At 39.7% G+C, this 15,481-nt stretch overlaps 1 protein-coding gene across 2 annotated transcripts in view; it reads left to right on the top strand.

Annotated features, from left to right (window-relative positions):
* Positions 1 to 4,384: 4,384 nt before the first annotated feature.
* Positions 4,385 to 15,481, top strand: part of LOC5578898 (programmed cell death protein 2) — a 33,051-nt gene continuing 21,954 nt past the window's right edge. The window contains exons 1-2 of one of the 2 annotated variants that reach the window (XM_021841613.1): positions 4,385 to 4,713; positions 4,779 to 4,876. In XM_021841613.1, the coding sequence (XP_021697305.1) occupies positions 4,537 to 4,713; positions 4,779 to 4,876 (275 nt within the window). In that variant the 5' untranslated portion in view covers positions 4,385 to 4,536. The remainder of the gene's footprint in view (positions 4,714 to 4,778; positions 4,877 to 15,481) is intronic. The other variant, XM_001664059.2, reaches the window with a different exon arrangement.

Raw genomic sequence — 15,481 nt, 5'->3', positions numbered from 1 at the left:
CTGTGGGGACATGAATGTGAGTAACAAATTTCATCCGGTTTCGGTGAATGCCGATTCAGTATAAAGTTGCAAAATATAAAATTAATTTTCGTTCAGAACATAGAAATGGTGTTCTGTACGAAAATTAATTTTCTTTTGTTGGTAAAAAAATATCCTTCATCAACTTCGAAATACTTTATCAAGAATAAATGATTACAGTCAAACCTCCATGAGTTGATATCTGAAGGGACCATCGACTCATGGAAATATCGAGTAATGGAACAGAAATGACTTGGAAAGCTGTTTGAGGGAGCAATCAAAGTAACCATGAAATTTTGATTTTAGTATGATTTTATGAGTCGATATCGAGTCATGGAACATCGACTCATGGAGGTTTAACTGTATATGGTGTATGGATCAATTATTATATCACTCAAAATAATCCAAACGTCATTGTTACGTGAAAACATACGTGATTTTTTTCCATCGCACTTTTAACGTAGCTCTTACGTGAATCATACACACCAAATTTTCCATCAATCTTCCAGCAATTTCGTTTGCTGGAACCAATTCAGCAATTCACCATTTTACTGATCTACAGCATTTCTAAAATTGTTTACTGGAATTCAGCAATCTAACTTGCTGGTTACCTGTCAACGTCATCGGATTTACTGATTTTCAGTAAATTGTTTGTCAGATGATTGATAACCAGCAATCAAATTGAAGATTTGCCGTAAACCAGTAAACACAATTGCTGTACTCGAATCAGCATTTTTTTGTTTGCTGAAAAACCAGCAAACAGTAGTTGTTCTTGTCAACCGACAAACTTAAAATTAAAAAAAAAAATCTCTCGCACTCGTTTCGTTATTAGCATGAAATTGCGATACAAATTTCACCAACTAGTCAAATTTTTCGTACATCCTTCGGAATATCATTTCTGGTAAGTACTATATTCAGTAAAGTATTAAATATTGAAGAATCATTTGAGTGTTTTTTTTAGGATGGTAACAAAACCGGAACGGCAGACGGTGCTTTGCCTCTACCTTATGATTGTCCCCAAAGCGCAGTGTTTATTTTTGTGAAAATAAATGTCTACGAAATGCAACGCAACAGCATTTTATTTAATTTTCATAAGAACAGTAATGAACATTAGCTATAGATTTATCATCAAGCGGTTGCTGGCGACCTGAAATTGCTGGAAATCAGCAAAATATTCCACAAGAAAAACTAATAATCAATTACTGGTTGATCAGCAAATTCAAATATGCTTTGCTGGATGGTCAGCAAACTAGCTGTCACTTTGATGAGAATTGGGTTTGCTGAAAGATTCAGCAAATTTTATTTTGCTGGATCGATTGCTGAATTTACATCACAGTGTTGTAGGAAACCAATGCCAAACAAATACATACAGCTTCTCCGCTCTTCGGTGAATGATTGCTCTGCAAATATATGTGCGCAAGTCGCGCATGTACGTTGCTCGTGTTGCTGCCGTGCCAAAATACAGTTTTGTGTACCTCGTTATCTTTTTGTTATTTATTTGAACGTATTCAATATTGCGAGGCAGAGCGACTCTGAAAAATATCGACATTTTGTTGCGGTGTGCTAATCGGAGACACCAGCTGTGCTTTGTTTTGATTCATTCAATCCCACGACATCACTTCTTCCCTCCGTCTATGTGTCCTATGTAACAACAGAAGGAGGGGAAACGTTGAGCTGTATGTAGGACATTTTGCTCTCTCACTGATTCTCCCTCAATTTTCCCCCCGTTTTTAGGACGGTTTCGCCCACATGATCATGTGTGAGTTTCCCACTGCATGACGTGGTGGTGGTGACGGCTGTGTTGCAATCAGCACCAGCCGTCGGTTGAAACAAGAAATTGCGGTGGGGAATGATGACGATGACGACGCCGTCCATCTTGTTGTAGGAACTTTAGAAAGGAGCCCACGCCTAACAAATACATACAGCTTCTCCTCCCTTCGGGGATTGATCGCTCAGAAAATATGTGTGAGCAAGTCGCGCATGTACGTTGCTCGTGTTGCTGCCGGGAAGCATATTCATATGCTTGATCGATCATGCATCTGAATCAGATTGATACAATGACATCATGATGCTCAATCTTGTGCTCAATATCATTCCCCTATATGCACGCAATGCGCTAATAATATGAAAAGAGAAGTTGCAGCTGATCCAATCCAGCGAAACGGTAAAACATGGTTTGGCAAGAAGACCAAAATACAGTTTTGTGTAACTCATTCTGTTTTTGTCACTTGAGCGTTTTCAATTTTGCGAGGCAGTTCGACTCTGAAAATATCGACTGAAATGATTGAGAAGCAGTTATTGTGGCATTCTATACATCTAAGTAGTGTCTCAGACACGCTTCTACAAATCATTCTACCTTTTAAACTCCATTCCAAAGCTTTATTCAGGAATGTCCAATGTAACATTAGAATCGTGTTTATTCATAAATGTTACATAGGACATGTGGTTGGTTCTCTGATCAAAGGTCCAATGTAACAATTGATTAAAAGCGATGCAGTTTTGAACATTGGTCATTTTGTTAAGCTTTTAATAGATTAATTTATTGTTAATATATCAGAACGAGTGCTGCTAAGTGGTGCAACGCAAATGATTTACAATGATAATCTCGATTTGTTTACATTTGTTACTTAGGACGTTTTGAAAAGTTACGCGAGATTTTTTTGAATATTTCCTAAATATTGGGTTCGAAAATGCAATAGTTGCAAATTTTATATTTTTAAAACAAGTACTGCCATCCATAGCTCGTAACTATATACTTTATTTTGTTTTTTTTGAAAAGTTTAAGCATGTTAAAAAAATGTTTTAAGTGATTTTTTATTTAGCTGTATGGGGTAACATTGATCACCTATGTAAACAACGTTCGGTAATATTGAAAATGTCGTTACCTACTAAAATCATGGCCCCTGAAGCCGAATATGAAGGCCAAATGCTTACAAGTCATTTACTTTTTGAGTTATTTAAAAATTAAAAACATCTCGAACCACGGAATACGCCTAAAAATAGGCAATTTCCTAAGGGAAAGTTACATTCTTAACAGTATATCGGTAATGTTGCCAAATTGAACATACTTATGAAAGTTTTGACACCGGAATCGTTTTCGGCGATGCCGTTTTTAGTAAGAACCGCATTTTCTTTGCTCATATCATTTACAGAACTTATGTGAGACATGAATGTTTGGTAGTGTCATCCTTAACCATTGAAATCATTGTTTCGAAAAGTTGCCAAATTTACGCATAAGGTAAACGCAATTTTCGCAAAAATCTTCACTTTTATCTGCTGATGAATATAAGAAATAGAAGCACCATTCATGATTTGGAAATGTTCCATCAACAAATGATGATGCGAACTTTTTATGAGATGGGTCATTCCGATCAATGATACCCCGGATTACGGTATTCAAAGCATATTTACCTTGGAATCAATCTTACACAGTGTTCTTCTAAAATCAAGCGGGCGCCATCTTAGGATTTGAGCTCAACACCGAATGTACGTACAATATGCAGATGTCAAAATGAACTTAGGCACCTACGTGAATTTCACGTAAGTGCGATAGGTAACCTCAGTAAAAATTACCGAGTCACTATTTGGTGGTTATGAATGGTTTAGTGATCTTTTTCTTAGTCAGGTGAAGTGGAGGTGAAATGAATTCGGAATGATCTACGTGATTTTTCTCGTAGCAATGACGTTTGGATTATTTTGAGTGTATCAACATAATCTATTTTGGACAACATCCAATTTGTAATTGTTATGATAATGGTCATCATGAATAAGTTCCGTAGTGTATTAATAATGCAATAAGTGATTGCCCGTACATATATTCCTCACCATCCTATTGAAAATGAGCATAGAACGATTAGCCTGCCCAAATTATAAGCATATCTAAGTTACACGTTACCCTGTACCATTTGATACCTTTACCCCACCAATTTGATGTAAAAACGGTGCCCTGTACGCTTATTAATTCGAGTCACTGTAGATACTTACGAAGGGTATTTTGATGGTGATTTCCTCGAGCATCTCGGCCAAGGAACATCCGGCGGACGGATGGTAACTGTCCAGCGACACCACTTCAGCGGAGGATTTCGCCTGCAGACAAAGGCGGCACACGTTCGGGAAGCGTTGCAACTTAAACACGGTCATATTTTTTTGGAATTAAAGCTCCGTGAAATTCAAAAAGTCTAATAAAATTAATGTAAGGGGATGCTCTTTGTAGACGAATATCGATGTGAAAACAAAACAGATAGAAGTGCAATTGCACCTCTCTTTCAAAAGTGCTTCAGAGCGAATCGTGAAGTACCAGATTAGGTTGACTGCAGCAAACAGGGTGGCCGGTTTTTCCCGATTTTTTGGTAACCAGTCCAGCTGTCACATTCGAATCTGCGTAATCAAAACAAAACGAAAAAGCGCCGTCCACACGTGTTTATGTTGTGGTCAGTGCCGGTAGTGTGTGATACGAGTGATAACAGATTTTCCTAGAATCAAAAATCAAGCTTCGGCTGCAATAATCCACCAGAGACGATGGAAACCAGCGTGGACCTGGGGTTCCTGGAATCATGTGAGGAGTGGCTACTGGCCAACAAGTTCTTCCGCAGCAAAGTGGGTGGCAAACCGGCCTGGTTGGAGCTGAAAAACATTCCCGCCCCGAAGGATTTGGCCTGTGACGAATGTGGCGAGCCGTGCATATTCCTCTGCCAGGTGAGGGGAACGATTTTGAGTTTGAAGTTAATGGATGTTGAAATTGATCTCTTTTTTTTTTGCAGGTTTATGCTCCTCTAGAAGAACAGGACAAGTGCTTCCATCGGATGCTGTATTTGTTCGTGTGCCTGAAAGCCACCTGCTATCAACCCAATCAGAACAAGTAAGATTTCGATTCTTATGTCTATGGTATTGTGGTGAGTAGACTGTAGGATGTAATTGAGAATTTTAGTTTTAAGCTTATTCAGTCTGTAAAAAAAAAATAAAAAAATACAGGGCTGATAGCGAATCACTTTTTAGTGACTATTAGTCATTGGGGCCCAGATAGCCGTAGCGGTAAACGCGCAGCTATTCAGCATGACCATGCTGAGGGTCGTGGGTTCGAATCCCACTGGTCGAGGATCTTTTCGTAAAGGAAATTTTCTCGATTCCCAGGGCATAGAGTATCTTCGTACCTGCCACGCGATATACACATGCAAAAATGGTCGATCGGCAAAGAAAGCTCTCAGTTAATAACTGTGGAAGTGCTCATAAGAACACTAATCTGAGAAGCAGGCTTTGTCCCAGTTGGGACGTAACGCCAGAAAGAAGAAGTAGTCATTATTTTCGCTTGAGTCACTGTTTGAAACAAAAAATCAATAAAGACACTTCATCTGGAAAACATGTCACTAAAATCACTACAGTGTTCCTTCGATTTTGACATGCCCAAAAATGTAATGCTGCCAAAACTCAAACGGGCATCTGATGATAGAAATGATAATCCTAGGTCTAAAAGTCTCTGAAAAGTCACTATTTTTAATTGAAGGTCTCTGAAGTCTCTTACCAAAATAATGTCTAAAGTGGTAACAATTCTTTCTTTTTCAAAATGCTTTCAAAATTGGCCATAAACAACTCGCTCAAAAACGGAGACAATGTACCCATAGGTGTACACTTTTTGTCTGTTTATAAAAATTACCACGGAAGCTAAAATAGTTCTTTTTTTGTATGGAAGTCGGATTGATTTGATATAATACCGAACTTTGTTTTTCCAATTTGACTCATTGGGTTGGTTAAGTAACCATTCTTCCAAAAGGTTTATGGCTTCTTTTACTGGCACACTAGGAAATAATGCTTTAACATCAAAAGAAACCATAATTTCATCATCTTGAATATACCCACGACCCTTGAATTGACCACCATATGGAAGGTATACACCTGTCGAAACTTTCCTGGGTAGATTGATTGTGGTACTTATCTGGTGTTAGTATTTAAGGTAGAGAGATGCGACTATTTCTTCAGTGGATACGAGTATCTGACACTGAAGAAGACTGCAAGTGGTAGTCGAAATACGCGTATCTGTCAAAGAATTTAGGAGCGAAATTAAAAGAAACACGGTACTTTTAAGTTTCTCTTTTATTTATTTGTTTGGATTGTTCTCTTCTTGGTTCCTGTTCGATCTCTTTTTTCCAAGATGAGAGATCTCTTTTTTCCAAGATGTCTATATAAATCCACTCAGTCGCTACCAGTCGTGCTACAGAAGCTGTAGTAATTGCTGGATGAAATCACTAGAAATCTGTGGAGGCATTTCTGCTGTGCAGTACGGATGGCAAATCGTCGGCTGATGGAACACTTTGAGTCCAATGGCCTACTAGATTACCGCCAACATGCATTCCGGCCAACATATATACCTAACAAACCTCGGAAGTATCCTCGATGACGTAATGAAGGTCCAGGAACACGAAGAGATCGTATCCCTCGACCTTGTCAAGGCATACAACCGGGCTTGGGCCCCAGCATCCTCAAGCAACTAATCAAGTGGGGAGTATCCGGTAACCTTCATTTCATTTATTTAGTTTACATCTAAACAGATAACACTGAATCAACAATTTTACGCCACAATCCTCGGTTCTGCCCCACACTCGCCAAATCGATATGCACTTGATCCGCCCACCTAGCTCGCCGCGCTCCACGCCTAATTGTACCAACCGGATCCGAAGCGAACACCATCTTTGCAGGGTAGCTGCCCGGCATTTTTGCAACATGCCCTGCCCATCGCATCCTTCCAGCTTTAGCCACTTTCTGGATACAGGGTTCGCCGTAGAGGTGGGCGAGCTCGTGGTTCTTCGCCGCCACACGCCGTTTTCCTGCACACCGCCAAAGGTCGTCCTAAGCACCCGACGTTCGAAGACTCCGAGTGTTTGCAAGTCCTCATCTAGCATCGTCCAAAATTTCACGTTCGGCCGACAATGTCCATATCATCCGCGAAGCATACAAATTGACTGGATCTCGTAAAAATCGTACCCCGGCTCTCCGCATAACTCCTTCTAGCGCAATATTGAACAACAGGCACGGAAGTCCATCACCTTGTCGTAGTCCCCGGCAAGATCCAAACGAACTGGAATGGTCGCCTGAAACCTTCACCCAAATTTACACGCCTTCCATCGTCGCTCTTATCAGTCTCGTGAGCTTCCCGAGAAAGCTGTTCTCGTCCATGATTTTCCATAGCGCTACGCGGTCGATACTGTCGTATGCCGCCTTAAAATCGATGAAAAGGTGATGCGTTGGGACTTGGTATTCACGACATTTTTGGAGGATTTGCCGTACAGTAAAGATCTGGTCCGTAGTCGATCGGCCATCAACAAAGCCGGCTTGATAACTTCCCACGAACTTGCTTACTATGGGTGACAGACGACGGAAGATGATCTGGGATAATACTTTGTAGGCCGCATTTAGAATGGTGATCGCTCGAAACTTTCTCACAATCTAACTTGTCGCCTTCGGTAACCTGTTGAATTTTATTAAGAATTTCCTCACAAACCGAAACTTCGAGGTCCTGATAGGAAATCACCGATCAAAGGTCACGAGGGAGGAGACCGGAGTGCCTCAATGCTCTGTCATTTCGGTCACACTCTTCCTCGTTGCATTAATGAGTGGGTTCTTTCTGGTGCTACCGAAAGGGGTATATCTGAGATCTCAGTGGTATATATATATTAGTATACGCGGACGACATCTTGCCAAATGGGCTGGCCACACACCCCTGAAAAGAGCCCGAGACTTCACATCTGCAACTCAAATCACCGCCCACCAAAAACACCTATCACGGCTAACGGAAAGACGATCGTCTCAAAGAAAACTCTTAAGGTGCTAAGAGTGACACTTGATCGAAAACTTCCTTTCCACAGTCACTTTCTTGCGGTCAAGGAGAGTTGTACAAACCGTGTCCAGTTGATCCGTAGCATTGATCACTGACGCGCAGTGACCGCCACGGTGTTCACCTGCCTATTATTATCAGAAAAAAATCTCCATTAAATCTGTGCTTACCAGTCGTTTTCTATAACTAAGCTGCATGTCTGGGCAAAATTTTAAAAAAAATCGTAGGGCCCGTTTTGAAGTTACGCCTTTTTGATTGTTTAATTCCACAATTTCAAAGGAAATCTTAAATATTTAAATGGGGTTTCATTCACCGTGATTATCAGAATAAATATATTGCTATAATTTGAATCAAAGTTGGTTTATATAGTTATTTGTAACTTATGGGCGAAGTTTGGAATGAGAAAACCCACAAAATTTGGAGTTACGCCCTTTTGGAGGTGTAATCATTAAAAACACTAATGTGAAATAGAATTATCAGGCATTCTAATATCGTTAATCATGTTCGAATGTTTTCAATGACACATTGTGCTTATATGCCGCCAAAGTGTTTCACAATTAGCTGATTTTACTTAGGCTCAAGTGCTATAAGGCATTACGGAGCCAATTTCACAATTTAACCAAATTAGTTTTTGTAGCACAATATTCCGGCTAGTTTGGCGAACCCATGTTTTTTATCTTGCCGATTAGACTTATTTTTGATTTATAATTCTTTTAAGGGGTTTTCTCACTTCTGCTGTAATAAACAGTACACCGATATAAATAGCCTCCGCTTACAACTGCGGCTGAAGTTCGACTGAACTCAATTATATTTTCTCTCATGAGCCGATATCTTTTAGTACATCTTCGATTACACGCATACAACTTACAACTGACAAATGTTAGGATATAACAGTTCTTCCCTTTTTAGATAAATTCATAAAGAATTATTTGAAAACAATCTTCGATTAGATGTATTACAATCATTTCAATAACTTCAAGTATACTTCGACGTCGTGATAAAACTACGACCCTAAATTTCTTTACTTTCTCTTCATGTTTCTTTGTTGTCAGAATTTGCCTTTGATCTCGTCACTACAGGACTGCGTATCTGCACATGACGTTTCTTCTCTGGCGGGACATCTTCTAGTACCAAAGGGACATCCAGAAATCCTAGGAAATCTGCTTCTTCTGCTAGGCTTCTGCAGCGCTTCCTGGATCCCATGGAGCCTTGGTTACGAACTCCTTCGATTGACGGCACGGTGCGCGCTTCTGCGGCGTTTCCCAGATTCCATGCAGCGTTGGTTACGAACACTTTCGATTGACGGCATGGTGCATGCATCATCTTCAATTGATTCCGATGAGCTGTTAGCTTATGGCCACAAAGAGATATCATGCGTATTTTTCCATCTTTTTTTGGAATTGCAATAACGGGTGATGCCCACTCACTAGCTTTAGTGGCTGAAATCACCCCCTGTTGTTCAAGCATGTTAAGATGGTCCAAAAACTTCTCCTTAAGTTTGTATGGTACTTGATATGCACGCTTAAATATCGGTTGCTCTGACTTAAAGGTGAGATCGGCTTTGAAACCTATAGCTTTTTCACGGAACTGTTCAAGAGCTAGATGGTTAACGTTTTCATTACTCATGAAAACTTGTTTCCATTCCGGATAAAAGGTCTCCATTCAGTCTCTGCCCAGTAGGGGTGTAAAATCAGTTTCACTTTTTAAAACTACAAGTTTTTCCAAGCTACTACGTCCATTGAGTTTAACCTCTACTAACAGCTGTCCAGTAACCTCAAGTCTGGTTCCATTAACCACTACTAATCTCTTGGTACATGCATTAACATCAACAGAACGAAAATGTTTTTTATACAACTTTTCACTAATCACAGCAACTGCTGATCCCGTATCCACTTCCATTAACAACTTTCGCCCTTGAACTTCCACCTCTACTAAGCACGGCTTGCTCACTGTAGAACTACCTCCTATCTTCATGCACTCTATATCCGATTCGTCACTGGAATTATTTATACGTATTCTATTGAATTTGTCGAACGGTGCTGCATCTGCAGAGTCTTCTTGCTTAACGACTTTCACCGAGTTATTATTTAAGAACCAGCAGTTTTTTCTAATATGTCCCACTCGCTTGCAATAGTTGCACACTGCACTTCTGTGTCCATTCCAGTCCGTTCTACCTCGTGTGGATGCACTATTGTCCCTACTTTTAGAACGACTATTTGAACGATCGTAACTTCTACTTCTTGACCTGAAACGCCCGCTGCGGTGGTCAGAACTTCTACCTACATTTTCTTCCTTTCTTTGGCCTAATCGATGCTTCACCGACAGAACTGCTCCAACTTCATTCGGATCAACAATTTCTTTAGTTCTCTGACCTGCTTCTTCATCACTAATAATCAACTTCTCTAGTGCATCTAAATTTATCTCATCTTCCATCAGTATCTTACGCTGCAATTTTTTATCTCGCAAACCGAAAATGAGCCGGTCGCGTATGGCTTCGTCCTTAAATTCTTTAAAGTTACAACTTTCAGCTAAAAGTCTCACCGTAAGAACAAAATTTTCCGCACTTTCCGTTGGCCCTTGAAATTTATTGTAAAATTTATACCTATGCATAAGTGCAGGCTCGGTTTTGTCAAAACGACACTTCAACTTTTTAATCATCTCCTCATAGTCTAAATCATCTACGTTTTTCTTCGGAAACAACAATTTTATTTCATCGAAAACATCATCACCACTAAGGGATATAAACCATTGCTTTTTCTCCTCAGGCTTTACTTTGTTTAACTTGCACATGATTTCAAAATGCTCGATGTAGTTACAAAACGATTTACCAACATGATAGTGGTCTATCGTTCCGATCATGCCAGGAACAGACATTGTTCTGTAAAATCACCGTCTACTAATGAGATGAAAAGTTTAACTACTCACTTGTGCAGCTCACTACTCACTAGCTCTCACCGATGCAACTCCTCACCGGCGCAGTTCTCTGACTGACGTCACTCCACTCTCTGTCGCTCACGCTCTGGAAATGTTTGCTGGACTGAATACTTCGACCGCCGACGACGGTTGCCACTTGCTGATTTCCCGACGATCTGTCGTCCGTTCACTTGCTCTGGAGATGGTGATACGATACTCCGTTCGATTATGATTGATATTGTTACAATCCAAACGATCATGCAAATCTTCGTTCGGTGTTCCACATGCACTGCTCACGCCCTGATGATTAACTGCTCGCTCGCTGATGCTCGCTCATGCACTAAGCCTCAACGATTTTCTCGATCGTCTGACTTCTTCCCACGACTCAGTTGGTCTAGATGGTCACTCACGCTCTTGATGTTTACGGCGGTTTGGCCTTCTCCCTGCTCTAGGTGATCTCTCACGCTTTTGCTGTTCTCGGCGGTTTGGCCTTCTCACTGTTCGGGATGATCACTCACGCTCTTGCTGTATACGACCGTCAGCCTTCTTCTCGCTATCGATCCTTTCAATATTGTTCGGCGTTGATAGTCGTCTCCTATTTATTAGCGAACAAAGCGTAATGACTTTGAATACAGATCGAGAACTGCGAATGAAAATTCAAAATGGAGATTAGTAATTATAAATAAAATAAAAGATAGTTTAAGAAATTTGAAATGTACGTAATTTTTTCACCACCAGGAATTGCTATTTCACTGAAATGGCTTAGATAGACACCTCTAGGGCTATCACAGCTTTTCCTATGCTCAACAACTACTCTAGCAAGTTTTTGCTTACAAGCACGTTGTCTACAAAGGCCGTACACTTTACTTACCCAAGCTCACCCTGGAAACTTTCCGTCTGAGCTGATTATCCGTGGATCCGTTTCACTTCTCGTCGCCACTTTTTTATCTTGCCGATTAGACTTATTTTTGATTTATAATTCTTTTAAGGGGTTTTCTCACTTCTGCTGTAATAAACAGTACACCGATATAAATAGCCTCCGCTTACAACTGCGGCTGAAGTTCGACTGAACTCAATTATATTTTCTCTCATGAGCCGATATCTTTTAGTACATCTTCGATTACACGCATACAACTTACAACTGACAAATGTTAGGATATAACACCATGTACTTACGGTTTAGATTAGTTTTCATGCAAATCATTGGTACATGTTGTGTAACGAAACGCATGTATACGTACAGTGGGGAACCGAAATCCTTACAGGCTCCGAATACTTCATACAAATAGTAGGCGTTATGGGTAGCAGTAGTAGAACAAAATTTACAACGTAGAAAGCAGCGATACAAAATGAAAAAAAAATAATGCAAAGTTTACAGCATCCGTTGTCATTTTGTTTAATGGAATTTGAAATCGCAGCACTTACAGAGCTTAATTTTAATTGTTTTGTCTTCGTCAACCTGGGAAAGTTTGGGTCGTCCCCAAAGTATGATTTTTGTTTGTGCAGGGTTATAGCAGCTGTTGAGTCTTTACATAGAAATCTTCAGTTTGTGTAGGATTCAAACCATGTTATGATCAGTAGACCAACAAGTAACCAACAGGGCCACAGAACAATTTACAATTTTTCGGTAACCTAAACTGGGATTTACGCAGAATTCATGAAGAACTCTGTTTTTACCATATGTTATAAACCTTTTTTTTTTTAAATATACCCCTTAACTCTGAATTCCATTACCCCAAATACTGTAAACCTGAAGACCATCACATCGAGTTCCAGTTCGTTGAATGGTATTACTTCGAATTTCACGGGGCATTTCAAAGTATTTATATATTCCGGTCAATAGCATTCAGCGTAATAGTGCGTTCACTTGGATTAATGATATTGGGGGGAATGAAATTCGAGGTTAAGTTATAGAATCATCTCAAGAGAGTTTTGATTGTTAAGGTAGACAAGTAAAATAAGGCTTTTACTATTGTATTTATCTAGGGCTTTTACGTGTTTGTGTAATCGAAAAGACCGGGGAACATATATGTAAAGTTGTAGATATTTGAAAAATCTAAATGAATTTGTGAAAAATGCTATAAATGATAACATAAGTATTGACAGTGGTCTTGAATGACATACTTTGGTCCATACTACATTACTCGGCAATAGGGTCCTAAAGCCCTGTCCCGATTTTAGTGCCAAACGCTTAAATTAAGGCCAAAAACACATGTTTACTCAATTTTCCAATGTTTTCCGTTGGTTTACGTCCAAAAAACATTTTTTATGTTTTTTTTAGATTTTGTCACACCTCTTGGCTTAAACTCAAATTTTGGGTGAATTTTGTTTTCCGTGTCCCTTCCGAAATGTCAGATAGGAACAAACCCAGTGTTAAAACTAAAACCCCTGTGGTGTTTTTGTCGACTAAGCGAACGTCAAACATGATCTCAAGTGTCAAGGTTCATTTATGAACCCAATTTTAAAATTAATGTTTAAACATGATATAGCCGTTATTTGAGCGGGAAAAATTGCTAAAGTAGTTGAAGTAATATGCTCTTTCGTGTTGTTGAATAAAAACAAGATTTTATCAAACATTTTAGGACCCAATTGAAGTTTATGTTCTAGGGTAGTACAAAGTTAGCCGGAAAAGCCGAGGGGATAGCTAGTTGAGTTATAGCAGTTCATACATACACAGACAAACATACGTAACACTCTATTTTTTCATAACATAGCAGAATAGCGCCCAATTCAAATATTTTGTAGTTGTCCGACGTGCCAATCGTGGCGCTCGCATCACTTTTGTTCGAGTTTGACGTTTGCTCACTACCGCCACCTAGTTCGCTGTTGGCCAAATAAAGTATTTTTAGCATTGGGCGTAAATGTTCACGTGACTATGATTTAAGCTGATAATTGTTCTAGTTGTTACGTCTGTTTGTATGTGGTACATAATTGAAAAATCAGTTAATGGTGAAACACTTTTGCTGCATGTAAATGCAATGTGCCATTGAAAACATTTGAACATGCTTAATGGTATTAGAATGCCTAATTCTTCTATTTAAAATTAGTATTTTTAATTATTATACCTCCAAAAGGGCGTAACTCCAAATTTTGTTGATTTTCTCATTCAAAACTCCACCCATAAGTTACAAATAAATAAATAAACCAACTAATTACTAAATTTTGATGGTATATTGCTTCTGGTAGTCACGGCTAATGAAAACCCGTTCAAATATTTCAGATTTTCTTTGAATTTGTGGACATAAACAATCAAAAGGGCGTAACTTCAAAACGGGCCCTACGATTTTTTTAAAATTTTGCCCAGACATGCAGCTTAGTTATAGAAAACGACTGGTGAGTACAGATTTGATGGAGATTTTTTTCTGATAATAACGGTCAGGGGAGCACCGTGACCGCGCCATGCGACACCGGGTAGCCGACGCCGTAATTTGTAGCCGCCTCTTTTACGGAATCGAGTTTACCAACCTAGCACTGGATATTCTAGTGAAAACACTGGCGCCGACGTACAACAACACCATCCGGGCGATCTCTGGACTGCTGCCTTCCACTCCTGCTGACTCAGCTTACGCAGAAGTCGGTGTGTTACCTTTCCGGTATAAAGCCGCTCTGACCCTCGGGAACCGCACCGTCAGCTATCTTGAAAAGACCAAGGAAGATGGGCAAACTTGCATCCTCGAACAGAATGCGAACTCTGCTCTTACCGCTGTGGCCAACATCCCAGATAGCCCAGAACATTAAGACCCATTTCCGGAGACAGTGCAACCCCACGGAAGTACAGACCGCTTTCAGAGAGGTACTGAACAGAAAATTCAATTGGTACTAGGTCCGATACACCAACGGCTCCAAGCTGGTGGAGCGGGTCAGTCTCGGCATTCATAGTCGCACTGCAGAAATCTATCATAGCCGAAAAAATTGGTGAAGACCAAACGTAGATGATTTTATCGCCCTTTTTATTTATTTATTTATTTATTTTGTTCATATCTCAACTGATCGATGTCTTAATGAGGATTAAGATGGGGAAAAGCAATATCGTACACAAAAGCTCTGTTAACATTAAAGCCCAATGCTTATTTTATTTTCAAAAAAAGTTCAATTCGAGCTGCATGTATCTTTATGATCTTAGTGGAGGATGCTGTCACGGGGTAGTTAAGAGTAGGAATAATTCCAAATTATTACAGTCTGCCAATTTTGATATGATACTGTAATTAATTTCAAGTCAATTCAATTTTAAGTCTTGGTAGTTTTAAGGTCACGTTTTAGTCACTATGCCATGCTGGTGTATGGGTTCAATTCCCGGTCGGTCCAGGATGTTTAATAAACGGGAGTCAGGATTAGCTAATAATTCTCAATGTGCACAAATAGAGAATTCAAAGTTTGAAAGTCAATAACGACGCCTGCCACGCTCAATACGGTCATAGGGGAAGGAAAGGAATATTAGTTAGACAACCATTGTTACTAGAGATCGAATATGCCTCTGCGTCTCCACAGTTGTCATGAAAAGGATATTTGGTCAATGGGATGAGGTGGTGGTAATAGTGATGCGATCCATGATATAATCACGCCTAATCGGAGTCAAGCAACACAATCGATGGACCAAACATCATGTACTCTATTTGCTCCCTTTTTTAATGATTTCAGTCACCTAAATTCACTTTTATTTTACTACGTTAGCGCTACCAGACCCGCTATTCATGAATTCTTATTGACCGTCCTTTCTCCAAATCC

The sequence above is a fragment of the Aedes aegypti genome, chromosome 2, assembly GCF_002204515.2.
Source record: "Aedes aegypti strain LVP_AGWG chromosome 2, AaegL5.0 Primary Assembly, whole genome shotgun sequence".
Lineage (NCBI taxonomy): Eukaryota > Metazoa > Arthropoda > Insecta > Diptera > Culicidae > Aedes > Aedes aegypti.
This window is presented reverse-complemented; position numbering and strand designations above follow the sequence as displayed.